General features: G+C 42.9%; 1 protein-coding gene across 4 annotated transcripts in view; it reads right to left on the reverse strand.

Moving 5' to 3' along the window:
• Positions 1–4,559: 4,559 nt before the first annotated feature.
• LOC126203839 (choline/ethanolamine kinase) overlaps positions 4,560–16,506 on the reverse strand; it is a 200,067-nt gene continuing 188,120 nt past the window's right edge. For 2 of the 4 annotated variants that reach the window (XM_049938215.1, XM_049938214.1), the window contains exons 7-8: positions 15,199–15,369; positions 4,560–5,766 (exon numbers count right to left, since the gene is read on the reverse strand). In XM_049938215.1, coding sequence (XP_049794172.1) covers positions 5,656–5,766; positions 15,199–15,369 — 282 coding nt within the window. In that variant the 3' untranslated portion in view covers positions 4,560–5,655. Of the gene's footprint in view, positions 5,767–15,198; positions 15,370–16,506 lie in introns of those variants that run through there. The other 2 variants (XR_007540390.1, XR_007540391.1) reach the window with 2 other exon arrangements.

Consider the following 16,506-nt stretch of genomic DNA (forward strand, 5'->3'; position numbering starts at 1 on the left):
TGACTTTAACTAGTCTAGTCATTTCGAAACAGCCACCTTGAAGAGCAAATGGCTGTCTGAAGACATGAAATGAACTACAGCTGAACTGACTGACATTCTATTAATTGTTTGAAGACTTTCTCTACACAATGTGAACACACACTTGAGAAACTCTACGTAAATTTAATCACATAGACATTCAATAACTGATCATCTGAGAAAATTAACAGGTGTCTAAAGAAAGAAAAGAGAGATGGATAAAAAAGTATCTGATGATAATTTTTTCATCAAAGCTGAATAGCACGAAATTTGAAATAGCACCATAAATCTAACAAACTTTTTACTTACCTGAAGACACTATACGATAGATTTTGTTATGTTGTTTGACATATATGAATTACAAGCAAGGTTTAATGGTCACAAAGGTGCTAATTACTATACCAGTAGATTATATATATACAGTCAAACCTCCATATAACATTTATCAATACAATGATAAACCCGGGTACAGTGATAATATTATATGGTCCGAGCCGGTTTTCTATATGTATTATGTTAATTATCCCTCATTACGATGATGACATAAATTTAGCAACACTCTGTAATTACCAAGACAAAATTTCAAGGAATTTACCATTTCCTACTTCGAAGCAGCTCACTATAGTGGTAGATATTGTTTATTTAGCTACTACACCTTTGGCACTTTATTTCCAGAAGCTTCACTACATACTACAGTACTGTATTCATTCTAGTAGTAAAGAGAATAGCGTACAGCTGTGGGCGAGCTTCCTGAGTGGCAAATGTCAAAGAGGTCCTTTGTTGGAATGAAATGTTTAGTTTGTCCATTATTGAGTTTCAGTAGCAGACAAAAGTGTTTTGTTGGGTTCACACGAAGCTTATCTCTCTGATTTTTGCAATCTGTGAATGTTTTTATTAGAGGTAAACACTTTGGTCTTCACTGATATCTGGACAATGGCTGGAACTCTGAAAAAATAAGGTTGGAGACAAAAATGAAGGTTTTCAAAGACACTGTAATGGAATGAAACAAATAGACATGGCAAAAAGTATGGACTTGCACAATCAAAGTTATATACATTTCTTAAAAAGTGAAAAGAAATTTAAAAAAGTTTTGTAGGTAGCAAATTTAACCCTTCAAGAAAAAAGAATGAAGACGACAGCTGCTGACAATGTGGACAGTGCTACACTGCGGTGGTTTAATGAGGTGCATCTGCAGAATGTACCAATTAATGGTCAATTGATATGTCAACAAGCCTTAGATTTCACTAAGTTGCTTGGCAATTCTAATTTTAAGGCAAGTAACGGGTGGTTGTAATGATTTAAGGACAGGCATGGGATCATTTTTAAAGTGATTTCAGGAGAAGAAAAATCAGCACCTTTAGGTGACACAGAATTTGCAGGAAAATACCATGTGTAAACTACACTCCTGGAAATGGAAAAAAGAACACATAGACACCGGTGTGTCAGACCCACCATACTTGCTCCGGACACTGCGAGAGGGCTGTACAAGCAATGATCACACGCACGGCACAGCGGACACACCAGGAACCGCGGTGTTGGCCGTCGAATGGCGCTAGCTGCGCAGCATTTGTGCACCGCCGCCGTCAGTGTCAGGCAGTTTGCCGTGGCATACGGAGCTCCATCGCAGTCTTTAACACTGGTAGCATGCCGTGACAGCGTGGACGTGAACCGTATGTGCAGTTGACGGACTTTGAGCGAGGGCGTATAGTGGGCATGCGGGAGGCCGGGTGGACGTACCGCCGAATTGCTCAACACGTGGGGCGTGAGGTCTCCACAGTACATCGATGTTGTCGCTAGTGGTCGGCGGAAGGTGCACGTGCCCGTCGACCTGGGACCGGACCGCAGCGACGCACGGATGCACGCCAAGACCGTAGGATCCTACGCAGTGCCGTAGGGGACCGCACCGCCACTTCCCAGCAAATTAGGGACACTGTTGCTCCTGGGGTATCGGCGAGGACCATTCGCAACCGTCTCCATGAAGCTGGGCTACGGTCCCGCACACCGTTAGGCCGTCTTCCGCTCACGCCCCAACATCGTGCAGCCCGCCTCCAGTGGTGTCGCGACAGGCGTGAATGGAGGGACGAATGGAGACGTGTCGTCTTCAGCGATGAGAGTCGCTTCTGCCTTGGTGCCAATGATGGTCGTATGCGTGTTTGGCGCCGTGCAGGTGAGCGCCACAATCAGGACTGCATACGACCGAGGCACACAGGGCCAACACCCGGCATCATGGTGTGGGGAGCGATCTCCTACACTGGCCGTACACCACTGGTGATCGTCGAGGGGACACTGAATAGTGCACGGTACATCCAAACCGTCATCGAACCCATCGTTCTACCATTCCTAGACTGGCAAGGGAACTTGCTGTTCCAACAGGACAATGCACGTCCGCATGTATCCTGTGCCACCCAACGTGCTCTAGAAGGTGTAAGTCAACTACCCTGGCCAGCAAGATCTCCGGATCTGTCCCCCATTGAGCATGTTTGGGACTGGATGAAGCGTCGTCTCACGCAGTCTGCACGTCCAGCACGAATGCTGGTCCAACTGAGGCGCCAGGTGGAAATGGCATGGCAAGCCGTTCCACAGGACTACATCCAGCATCTCTACGATCGTCTCCATGGGAGAATAGCAGCCTGCATTGCTGCGAAAGGTGGATATACACTGTACTAGTGCCGACATTGTGCATGCTCTGTTGCCTGTGTCTATGTGCCTGTGATTCTGTCAGTGTGATCATGTGATGTATCTGACCCCAGGAATGTGTCAATAAAGTTTCCCCTTCCTGGGACAATGAATTCACGGTGTTCTTATTTCAATTTCCAGGAGTGTATTAGAAAAATACAGTCCTGAAAACTTTTACTATGCAGATGAGACAGGATTGTTTTATCAACTGAAGCCAGAGAAGACGATGGCCTTTAGAGGGGAGAAAAATGTGAAGGAGGGAAGCAGTCTAAAGTATGCCTAACTGTCCTTCTCTGCAGCAACATATCAGGGACACGCAAATTGACACTACTGGTCATCAAACAATCAGAAAACCCACAGTGCTTCAGAAATGTAAGAAGCTTACCAGGTATGAGGGTACATACATTTTAGTTTACTCTCCATTAATTTATAAGTTAATTTAGTACAGTATAGCTTTGGCTGTAATGTTTTGCTACAGTCATATTGTAAATGTGATTTTGTTTATTGCAGTAAATTACAAGGCAAATTGGCATCTACTCTTTTTAGTGAGTGAGTGCTTTCGCTTCATAAAGAGATTTCAATGAAGACTAAGAAAATTGCATTGCTACTGGATAATTTCTTGTGTGCATAACATGCCAACCTTGAAGAACGTTTAACTCTGCTACTTCCCCATGAACTGTATTTCGATTCTTCAGCCTCTGGATATGGGGATAATTAAGAACTTCAAGACAAAATTCCATTCAAGTTTAGTTCAACACTTGACCACAAACTTGAAAGAAAGGTGAGCAATTCCTACAGCTTCAGTGTGAAGCAGGCTTGTGACACGATTGGTAGTTCCTGGAACACTGTACAGCTGAATGTGATTGTGAACTGTCGAAAAAATGCAAGAATTTCTGAAAGTGAAGATGTTGGTGAGAATGTTGTGGTGGATTAAATAATGCAGGATGATATTCAAAGCGATCTGGAGATTGATTCAGCAGTTACTGGTGAAACCACAGATGTTTCAGTAGTTGAATACTTGTCAGTGGATGATGAGGTGTTGGTGTTTGAAGCATATACCAACGAATCTATCATCAAGGAGTTAAAGGGCAATTCACCCACTGAAGATTCTGAAGATGACAGTGATGTTAGTGTGAATCCTCCTCCTCCTCTGGTGGAGCTCATAGGGCAGTTGGAAACCATTCAGAAATTAGCATCTTCAATCGCCAGTGTTCCAGCACAGCAATTTATTGCGTTAGAGGAGATAAAGACAATATTCACAAGAGAATCTTTAAGGAAAAAGAAATAAAGGTAAATAAGTGAATTTTTCTGTACGCAAAAGTAAGATATTCTACAGGTACAGTATTAATAAATGAAGTGAACAAAATGTGTGTCATTATTTGTCTTTCAATACTATTTTTCATCAGAAAAGTACTACAGTAATGTACTTCTCAGCCACGAAAACATGGCTGCTTGCTCCAAGTCACGACAACAAAACCTCATTATAACAATAATCCTGGTACAACAATTTAATTTTTGTGGTCCCATGAAATTCTTTATATCAAGATTTGACTGTATAATATACTTTCATGTTGAATTTTTGTAATACGACACATGGTCTCAAATCCAAATCATTGCCTTTCTGGATATGTTAAGACCTGAGCTCACCCCACAGATGGAGTCAGAACTCCAACCGGCATCAGCGCTCTCTAAACTCCACGAAGGCCCTTTCTCTTTCTTCCACATTTGGCAAATATCAAAAGTTGGTACAGTGTATAAAAAGGAGAAGATTCCATTAAAAAAGCTCTCACACATCTGTGCATGTGCGTGCGCACACACATACACGTGTTCATGGGTACAACAAGTGTAAGAAAGTACGGACATGATTGTTTATTACAACTTTTATTTATGCACGTTGAATGATTCTGAGTTCGTTTTATAAATAATACAAATTTCTGAACACAGAACAATATCTTTGTACAAAACAAAAAGCAGATTTCTTTAAAAAATATATGGACAACACAAATTACAAACATAATACTTTGTAGACATACTCATGACACATGATTTAGGTAATGACATGAATACATGTGAGCAATGAGATTACAATGTAAAAAAGAAGAGACAGTCTCAAATATGCATTGCACCCAACATACTGCTTGAAAATTCACCACAGCCCTTTCGCCTCTTACATTGGTTTAGTCGTAACTGCATATAACTGCAAACACGACTAATGCCACACTGATGTGTGACATTACACGATTGCCTGCATGGAGTAATGTACCCCACAGCTGTCTGCTCTGTTTCTAAGTCAGACATGTTAAAAAGAACATTTTTTATGCAATCTGAGCAATGACACTCATTATACTGATAGATAATTTGTTTGCATTTGCTCTTGATTGTAAGTCAATGTAATAACTTCATGGAATTTTTATGGAGTCAAAGTAGCATAAGAAATAGCTGCCTGCATGCAGTTCTAAGCCTGTGCTTATTGCGCTAAGAGATAAAATGCAGTAATTCATTCTGGTGCTACGCTGCTTCATAAGTTTAAATATAATCTAAGTTATTGATATTTACAGCAGTTAGCAATGCTGCACTGGCAATTTATTAGTCAAATGCAACAGAGCTTCATTTAATTTAAAATGATCTACGGAGAGACTGAATAAATAGTCAGTTACAAATTTAAAAAAAAAAGAGAAAAAGGAATGGAATGATCTTAAGTTACATGGATGTTTCCAATTCATGAGGAGTCTTCCATGAACTTAACAGCTCTGCCTTGCTCTTACAGACGCTAAACCTTTGAAATCAAAGGCATAGAGGCCCTTCCACACAGGTATTGAAATACCTCAGAAGGTACATAACTGATATGCTCAAGTTTCAAGCCTCCAGCTGAACACGATCTCCATCACAGAATTTGCAACGAGACAGATTCAGTTGCAAATTCTGTCGAGGTCAAATTCTTCATCTTCTGATCTGATCACTTCATTCTTCTAAATCGCCAATTTTCCTCTTGGTGCCAATGTCACTTGCTGCACTGTTTAGAAGTTTGCTTTTAGAATAAAAGTAGGCCTCTAACCTCGCATCAGCATATTCCTGCAGACAAAGGATAAACAAGTTCAATTTTTCGATCACTGTGAATTATAGTAAGTGTTGCATTTCTGCCTTCATTTATTTTGTAATTTTGTAAGTACATATTAAAGTTTTAATAAACAGCATAAATTCATATTTATTTTTTAATTTGAGGTTTCCAAATTGAAGTGTAATGTACCCAAAAGCAGTTTATCTCGTGAAGCACGAGTGTCAAATACATAAGTCTACATTTATTTGGTTATTGTGTTTCTCCACTGATAACAGTGTAGCAATTGTCACACTGCGCTACCAATATCTGTTGCCACAGCAGGTACAAATACACGGAAGAGCCAAAGAAACTGATACACCTAACTAATACTGTGTAGGGCCCCCACTAGCATGCAGAAGTGCCGCTACACGGCATGGCATGGATTCAACTAATATCTGAAGTAGTGCTGGAGTGTGGAGTGAACTGACACCATGAATTCTGCAGGGCTGTCCATAAATCCATAAGAGAACTAGTGGGTGGAGATCCCTTCTGAATAGCGTGTTGCAAGGCATCCCTGATATGCTCAATAATGTTCCCGTCTGGGGAGTTTGGTGACCAGTCGAAGTGTTTAAACTTAGAAGAGTGTTCCTGGAGCCACTCTGTAGCAATTGTGGATGTGTAGGGTGTCACATAGTCCTGCTGGAATTGTCCAAGTCCATCATAATGCATAATGGACATGAATGGATGCCGGTGATCAGTCAGGATGCTTACATACATGTCACCTGTCAGAGTCATATCTAGAAGGATCAATAGTCCCATATCACTCCAAGTGCACATGCTCACCCCATTAGAGCCTCCACCAGCTTGAACAGTCCCCTGCTGACACGCAGGGTCCATAGATTCATAAGATTGTCTGCATACCTGTACACATCCATCTACTCGATAGAATTTGAAATGAGACTCGTCCGACCAGGCAACATGTTTCCAGTCATCAACAGTCCAATGTCAGTGTTGATGGGCCCGGGCATGGTGTAAAGCTTTGTGTCAGGCAGTCATCGAGGGTACACGAGTGGGCCTCCAACTCCGAAAGCCCATATCGATGAAGTTTCATTGAATGGTTTACACGCTGAAACTTGTCAATGACCCAGCACTGCAATCTGCAGCAATTTATGGAAGGGTTGCTCTTCTGTCGTGCTGAATTCTTCTCTTCAGTTGTCATTGGTCCCATTCTGGCAGGATCTTTTTCCTGCCATAGCATGTTGGAGATTTGATGTTTTACCAGATTCCTGATATTCACTGTACACTTGTGAAATGGTCGTACGGGAAAGTGCCCTTTCATCACTACCTTGGAGATGCTGTGTCCCATCACTCGTGTGCCGACTATAACACCATATTCAAATTCACTTAAATCTTGATAACCTGCCATTGTAGCAGCAGTAACTGATCTAACAACTGCTCCAGACACTTGCCTTATGTAGCTATTGCCCACGAAAGCACCATATTCTGCCAGTTTACATATCTCCGTATTTGAATACGCATGCCTATATCAGTTTCTTTGGTGCTTCAGTGTACGTGTAAATTGTTGATAATTGCAGTATTATACATCTTGAGATCTCTGTCCTAGCTTCTCTGATTCAGGACAATGAAATAAAGCTGAAAAGTCAACTATCTGATTCATGCCTACCTTTTCTTCTCAGCACAAAAAACAGCTTTCTGTCTGGAGCTGTCAATCATAATACCCAGACCAGTTCAGCAGCACTATCCATTTCAACTTTTACCTCAGCTCAAAGAACGCTATTTCTTCTAATTCAACCCTTGTCCTATTTCTTCCCTTTTTGTCATCTTGAGTTTTATCAGCATTTTATTTAAGTATATGAATTTTCTTTTCAGAGTCTGATCACTTTTTGCAGGGAATTTTCATTCACAATAAGAGTATTCAGATACAATATAATTTTGAGCAGAGGTGGATCTTCCATTAAGCCTCCAAATGTGTTTTTGCCAAGCTAGCTTTCCATAATGCATCTCTTAATGTCTGCCACTTAATTCTTTAGCTGTGGAAGGAGTGTGTCACAGTGCATAACTGCACAAAGTGGTTTAACTTTTGGGATCAGTAGCTTTCACCTCCCTGTGCATGATCTACTGTAATGTGCCCTTGTAGTTATACTGTTTCACAGGTAGTTAAGTCAGTACTGACCTCTCAGTTTGTGACTTCTCTCTGTTCCTGTCAGAGTTCAGAACACCGAACAGAAGTATGGTGAACTATCGAACATTCTTAAGCTCAATAAAGACAATCTATGGCTGTCAGCAACTGTGTCGACTTACGACTTTAGAGTGTGGAATTAGGTTGTATGCAGTTTATCTTTTTTGCTATCTTATTGATTATCTGTCACTTCTGAATGTACACTGCCACAAAAAGTCTATGTATATTTCTTGTGAGCAACTATGAGAACCGAGCCCTCGAAATTAGGTTAGCCCCAAGCTACACCATAACAACAGTCTCTGAAATTAAAATTACTCTAAACATGGAAGAAGATTTTTTGCAAGCTATTGAGTTACTGGGTCTTCTTGTGTTGCACTGGTTAGTAGAGAACATATGAATTAACAATCATCGGTAATATTAACTGTTCTGTTGCAAATTCAGAGAAAATAATATGCATACTAGCACTAAATTTTGATCATGCCTTGTATACACACCAGTCATAAAAATAAACTGCTTTAAAAAGCCCTGCCACTACTTACGACTTGCATAGTTGTCTCTTTGAATTAAAAAAATAAAGAAAAAAAAAAAAGAGAAATAGAACCTCACTCTTGGTACTCTTTTCACCAAAGGGAATCACCATACACAGCAGCATTCCAAGGGAAGTAACAGTAAACCTGTATTGTCTGTGAAGCTTAGTACAGTATAATGCACTGTGTTCTCAGTTGTGACTGGGACAATGCAGCTGGTGTATGCTATTCAGTCTGCCAACATGCCTCTATGGTTCATTTAAAGTTCAGACTTAACACAATTTGTCACTTTATAGCAAGAATGACTGTCAGCACTAGAAGTTGTGCATTGAATTTGTGTACACCACAGCGGCATCATCCAGACATCAAAGTGCTATCAGTAAACATTTCAGGCCCACCCCATAGTGGTTGCCTTTGGTCAACAATGCTACCTGATGCAGCTATCTATGAATAACGTCTCATAGCTGCCTAAAAAGTATGGCTCATAGCTGCTATGTGGGGTGTACAACAGAACTGTGCTGCTTTTTTTGCAGCCTACTGTGATTGGCTGTGTCGATAAGGAAAGTACACAATTGGCCCCTAGGCATCCATTACGAACAGCAGTACGAAACCACAACCACTGTGATGCATGGACAAGTTTGGCAAGGGACTGGAACTAGCTCAAAAGTGTCATGTTGTTTTCATTGACAAATTCAGAATTTGTACACCATCAGATTATTGTCTTATAATATACATCTCAATTGTATAGTTTGTTGGTTGGCTGTTTCAGGGGATGGGACCATACAGTGAGGTCATCAATCCCATGATGTAAGATGGCAGAAATCAAGGGAGGAACAACACAAATGGCACAGTTCACTCAAGGGGGAGGTACAATGGGCAATCAGTGAGAGGTGAAGGAATGTGTGGGCAGCAGGAAGAGGAAAGAAAAGGAAGGGGATAGGTGGAAATGGTGAGGGCAAGGGTGCCCCAGAAACACTATGTGCATTGGGGTACCAGCACCATCACCTGGACCCATCCTGACACCCACACCATACTGTTGTCATGATACAAGGGGGACGATACCAGGGAAGAAGATACTGCAAAAGAGGAAACAAAACTGTACAACAGTCTACAAAAAATGTAAGGAAAAAGATGGGGAGAACATGGCGAGGGTGGAGGCAAGGACAAGGCCTCCATAACCAATGCCTACACTAACTGAGGCACTCAAAGTCCAGAGGAAAATTGAAGCATAAACCAGGGATGACAAACCACTTTCGTGAAGAAAACTGAAGATAGATGTAACCATGCGAGGGTCTTCCGCTAACAACTGAGGCAAGGAAGGTGGAAGGGCATATTTAGTGTGAAGGGCCAAAAGGCAGGAGCAGTCCAGCAAAATATGGATCACCATGAGAGGACTCCACAAGTAAAATAGAAGCTGCAGCTCATTACAGAGTAAAAAAACATGGGTCAAACTAGTGTGCTGAATATGAGGATGGTGGTTGGCCAAGGATGGTAGATTCCCATCAGCAGAGGCAGAGGGAAGAATGCCACATTGTGGGAGTCTCCTTGAGTGCACAAAGTTTATTACATGTGGGGAGGGGGGGGGGTAGTCTCCCAAGAGACGGCCCACAAATGAGCAAAAAGGGATCTCATGTAAAGCTGCAAATCCATCCCTGGAGGGGTCATGGAGAATGGGGTTAGGTGGCCATCCTCTCCCAGTCAGATGATCAACAGGTTCATTATTACCCTGGGTACCTATGTGGCCAGGAACCCCAAGGAAATCAACCAAATAAACAGCATCACCAAGATCAGCAAGAAGGCTGTGGATGACAGAGACCAAGGGGTAGCAGGAAACCTTTAACCCATAGCCTGAAGTCCATTCATTGAGTCCATACGTCATGAAACTTGGGTGAGGGACAACTCCAGGGGAAGCAGACATGCCACAGGTGGTAGGCAAGAGAGAGTGTTTCATGCCAACAGAAGACCTGAAGGCATATCCCACATGATCCATGGATTTACAGCCATCAGTGTAAAAAACAATGACATCCTGAAACTACCATTAGAGCATTCAAAAACAGTGGAACGCCATTGGAGCAATAGAGGCTTTCCGACCCCTCAATAAATCCATCTGAATCAGGGGCCAAGGAACTAATTAAAGAGGGGGTGGGGGTGGGGGGTTGACAGAGAATGTGGAGAAGAGGACAAGGAGAGGAGTTGGAAATCATGGTGGAGAGATGTAAGGCGGAGTCTAACCGGTAAACCTACCCGAGGGTGGGCAGTGGGCAGGTGACAGGCCAAAGCCACGTAACGAATTGCATACGGATGGTGAGCAGGGGAAGAGCAGATAGTGATGACATAGGAGACCAGGAGCTGCAACCATCAAATTGAAAGGGAAGGGATCCCAGTGTCAATGAGAACACTATTGACAGGGATAGAGCAAAAGGCACCAGTGGCTAAACAGATACCACAATGACAGATAAAGGAAGAGAAGGATTGATTAATTCACATCCCAAGAGTTGTGGGCAAGGAAGTGAAGGACATTGAGTTTACAAAAACAGGCAACCTTCATATGATGGCTAAGGGGCAAACAAGTAAGCTTGTTGTCAAAAAGGAGACCCAAGAAATGGGACTGGGGGTCCATGCACTCACGTGCTGGGCTTCAAGGTGAAGCTTCAGATGAGGCTGGACTGTAGCACGGTGACAGAAATGCACCATCTCAACTTAAGGGAAGAGAAGAGTCCATATGGAAGCTTCCCAGATGGAACCCTGGAGCTTGTTTGACAGAGATCACTGAGTGGGAGATAGTCCAGATGCAGAAATCATCCACTTACAGAGCAGGGGTGACCAATGATCCAGCAGAGACTATTGGGGGAGGGGGGGGGGGGGCAAAGACACCACTCATGGAGCGTAAGGAGGGCGCGAAGGTGCCAAGCTGTGTTTTAGGCTTTACAAAGACCGAAGAAAATCACAACAAGATGGTGGTGCTGAGTAAATGCCTGCCAAACTGCAGCTTCCAATCAAAGCAATGATTGCATTAAGAAGACAGGGCCAGAACATACTCCCATTCAGTAAAAGGTTCATTGTAGGATTCTGCCTCACAAAGGGGTAAAACATAAGTGGGAAGCTTCAGTTTGTTGTTTCCAGAGGAGGAAGGCAGCTGGATAGGAGGCTGACTTTGATGCTATCCCAAAAATGGGTCGTGAGGTGTTCTGCGAGAAGTGATGTATCTGTACAAAGGGCACGTGCAAGCACAAGCCCTAGAATGGAAGAATGCTGCTGACAACCTTGGTGTAGTTAGCCCACATCTGTGACAAAGGGATAGAAGAACCTAGAGAGGAGACAATGCATTGCCAACACACCCACTTGCTCTGTTTGATTAAGTAATGGGCTTTGGTGCAAAGACATTTAAAGGCAATAAGACTGGTGGAGATCGGAAGCCACTTAAGGTGTTACAAAGCATGACGATGATCATGGATGGTGGTGGCAATGGATGTGCTACACAGTGGAAGTGGCCACTGGTGAACGGGGCCTGTTGAGTGGGGAACTGCAACGTGTATAATCTTATCGAACAGATTATGTATGACTTCTTCAATACAACCTGACAAAAAAGGTGTGAACACGACTTAGGAGATATACAGAGGTAAACCAGCAGGATGGTAAGCCCAGCATGATAATCTGGTCATCTGGAGTGGGAACGGAATGAGAGAATCATATAATCAACAAGACATGATCACTAGCACCGAGATCATTGTGTCATGGCCAGTAGAATGAAGGGAGAAGGGGAAGGAAGCGAGCGAAAGATCAATGACAGAGAAAGTGCCATATGAAGCACTAAAATGAGTAGGAGAAACATCATTAACAACGTACAGGTCATGGCTTGCAAGAAATTGGTCTATGTGGGGCCCCCGACTGGATGAAACACACTGCCCCACAAAGGGTGATGGGCATTAAAATCCCCAAAGAGGAGGAAGCGAGGAGGGTGCTGCTGATGGAGGGTAATTAAGGCAGCAGGTATAGGTGGCCCGTCAGGAGGGAGATTAGAGATTGCAAAAGGTGACTGAAGAGTCCAAGTGGACCCGGACAGCACCTGTTTCCAAGGTGTACAAAGTGGAACCCATGTACTAACAATATCTGTACAGACTAACATACAGATGCCACCGAAAGCCCTCCAAGGGCTGATCCAGTTCTGACAGAGCATGGAATCCATGCAGGGTAGGTGAGTGAGCATCAGTAAAATCAGATTCCTGGAGAACAACACAAGCTGCTAAGTAAAAAGCAATAACGGATTGCAGCTCTGGGAGCTGATGATAGTATCCAATTACAGTTCCACTGAATAAGCATGGAGTGGGTATCCAAATGGGGGCCAAATAAGCTGGAAGTAATCTTGCTGTCCTGTCAGCATCTGTCACCAAGGACTGGGTGACAACTGTAAATATATAAGTTGTCAGTGGGGGGGGGGGGGGGGGGGGGTTTGCACGCGATGCAATGGCATCGCCAGGGGCAATGGACAGGGGCCTTGTCCTGGGGCTTATGTTTCTTCTTCTGTACTTTCATAGGTTGAGGAAGGCAGGGCACAAATGGAAAGCAGACTTCTGCAAGATCTGGAATTGAAAGAGAGTGGGCAATCTTAGGGTGCACAGACTATGTGTCCTGTGGCTTTGCTGTGATAGAAGGCCTCTGGCCTGAAAGAAGCTGGGAAGAAGGGTCCCAGGAGGGAGCCCCATCACTGATGGGCTCCGAAGAAGGGGCAGGCACTTCTTCAGCGGCGGAGGGAAGTGGCATTTGGAGGGGAGGGAGTGGGAACCACATGGGATGAGGAGAGGAGATAGGGATGGGGCAGGGGTAAAGAACAGGGAGGAAAGGGAAAGGATGTAACAGAAGCAAAGGTAGAAGTCACCAACACAGGATGTAGTATGTAAAATTTCTTACAAGTCTCAGTGTAAACAAGCGATCCAGGGACTTATATTCTTATATCTTCTTTTCTATCTTATAAACTGTGCAATTTGGTGATCATGGAAAGAGATAGTGATGACAAGTAGCACACAGGCATGGCAAAACACTGGATCCATCCTCATGGAGTGGTTGTCCACAGTCACCATATAGAGGGTCTGCCATACAGCCGGAAGATGTGTCCAAAACGCAAACACCGAAAGCACCTCATGGGTGGCATGACATACCACTTCACATCACACTGATAACACGGAGCATTGACCTTCTCTGGTAGAGTATCTCCCTCAAATGCCAGAATAAAGGTGCCCGTATTAGTGCAATTGTCCTCACAACCTTTCCACACATGCTGATCAAAATAAACGCCCAATCATTCCAGATTGGCTCAGTGTTCATCAACTTGAACGATGAAGTCCCTGAGCTATATTCAGACACTGGTAAGGAGTAATGGGCACCAGGACATTATAAGATGATCACAAGCACGAAGGCCTGCAGAATAAGTTTTGACCAACAGTGAACCCAACTGCATTTTACTGAGAGGCTCCATTTTGCCAAACTTGCCTTCTACATTTTCCACAAAAAATGATGGCTCTGTGGTGGTGAATGTGTCCCTGTCTGTGTTAGTGCAGTCCAGTTAGCACGGAAAGGGTTTCTCCCCTCACTGGCAAGCCTGGCCCACACTGAAGGGTGTAGCCAGAGAAGGGAATAACAAACAGCACGAAATGATCCATTACCAACTGAAGAGACGACTGTGGAAGAAAAGCCAGTTTTTTGGAGCTTGATACATTTCATATGCAAAGTGTGTACCCTAATACCATCCACTCTGATCAGGGGCTCCACCCAAGGGCGCCATCTGGTACGGTGACCATTGCCGGGAGTTCCAATGCTCCAGAATGACAAGGGACCTACCATAGACATACATGGGGTTACAACAGCTCAGGTACCAGAAGTACGATCCCTGTGATACCAGTGGGCTCAGCCAGTGGTTACATAACAGGTTTACCACACAAACTGGCCACATGTGTTGGTGACCTATTGAGGTGGAAAGGAGCTTTGGCAGGGAAGGAGGGGGAGAGGTATCCATGCCATAAAGGCTAGAGAGGGAGTTCTTCCCCAAATTGCTCACACTACAAAGAGAAAATTTAGAATTGGATGTCAGACCCCAAAGGGTGACCAAATATGTTTGGTAAGGGGCAACAAAACCGCAAGGGATAAGGAAACAAAGTGGATAGTCAGGTTGACAAAAGTAAGAACACCGTGGTCCGGGGAAGGAGTGAGGACAGGGAAGGAAATGCTGCCCATCATGGAAGAATGGGCTGCAATAGTTCAGGTCTCTCTGTGTGCTACACATGAACTCACGAAAGAACTGTAAGTCCCCGGGGAGGGAGGGTTCAAGTATACAGTACTGTGGGTCCAGCAGGGGAGTCAGCCATGCTTAGGCCAATATCACGTATGGATGCCTGACACCACATTGTTATATTTTAAACCAGAAAGTTAAATGAGAGCAAATTTCTACGAGATGGCTTTGAACTTCTTGAAGTCTACTTATCTTTGTGAATTTCTTTAGCCTCCACCTAATTTCTACAGGCCTGATATCTCTCTATATTGTCACCATCAACTTAACATTTAAAGACATTTCTCCTTGTAAACACAGAACTTAACTATACACAATGATTCAACAGTTTATTATTTATGACTGTCTGCAATCTAAAAATTTGAGAATGCATAAATATCCTGTTTAATAGGAGAAAGAATTAAATTTTTAATGGATTTGTAAATGTCAAATAACCTGTGAAAAAAGTATGAGAACATACCCAGTAACCAAATGGGATCTGTGACAGTTTGGCATTGACAACAGCCCATAGTCCCCAGAAAAGATGTGAAGCAAGAGTGAAGGCTTGCACTTCCTTCAACAGTACTGTTTCTTCTTCAGTAGTTGGTTGTTTCTGATGGAAAGTCTTCAGGTAAGACCTTGCGAAGACCAGCTGCACAGGAACAGAACAGACCATGTTAAATAACTATTTCTCCAAGACTTTAAAAATGAGAAAGGAAGAAAGTGTGTGTTTTCTCTGTGTCAAGTCTGTTTGCAATAAAAATGCACAATGACTGAATTTGAACTAACAGTGAGTTGGTTTGTATTTTATAAGAGACTGGTGCACTAAGTGTGTGAAGTAATTGTCCTTTACATAAATTATTCCACAATATGAACTACTTTAATTAGGTGCCATTCTTAAATTTAAAATTATGTAATGTGAACTTCAAAGAGGTCTGCACAATTTTCCATATTTATAAATGTTTTTCATTAAAATAGTTATTGGTTAGGTTGATCAATGTTCAACTTTCAGCTGCTATTCCTCCATGACAAATATAGATGTTTAGCACAAAATCATTGTTTAGTTACTGTGAAATTCACTATGGGAAAAAAAAATATTTCTTATAATACTAGGAATGCATTTGTTGGAGGATCAGTGCAGAAACCAAAATATTGTCAATAATATTTTTCCTACAGTGTGAACTATAATTTTAACAATTTTATTCTTTTGTGCTGGATTCCGGTTAATTACAGTAAATTATTTGTTGCACAAATCAAACAATGGCTGTTACCTAAAAAGGTCTGGTTCAAAATGACAAACTGATGGTAATCAGACTAGCCAATAATCTTCTCGAATGTTTGTCTTAGAATTTTAACATAAGGAGAACCATCAAGTTTAAAAATTGTTGAGGCTTTCGTGGCCACTTGTTGACAAACTGCCTATTGGCTTCTGTCTCGGGTTCTTCGGCCGACGTTCATCTAATGATTTTTCTGACATTTCGCCAGCACGAGTGGCTGGCATTGTCAAAGCTTCACCCTCCATTGCCGGTGGTGAACTGGAGCCGAGCTCGCGGCCGCAGACTATATGTACCTGGCGCGCCAACGTCCGAGGGCTTCTCCGCGGTCATTTCCAGTGCGGTTCTCCTCTTGCTACCTGCGACGGTCTTTCGCTGCAGTACGGGAAGCCAGGATCCGTTTACCTTTAAGGCTTTCCTCTTTCTTGTTCAAACTGTTCGCGTGTTTTTGTATTTCTACAGCTTCTCTGAACAAGCGCATGTGATAGTGGTTCTCTACAGCCAGAACTTCCGCG

Source organism: Schistocerca nitens, chromosome 9 (genome assembly GCF_023898315.1).
Source record: "Schistocerca nitens isolate TAMUIC-IGC-003100 chromosome 9, iqSchNite1.1, whole genome shotgun sequence".
NCBI classification, from domain to species: Eukaryota; Metazoa; Arthropoda; class Insecta; order Orthoptera; family Acrididae; genus Schistocerca; species Schistocerca nitens.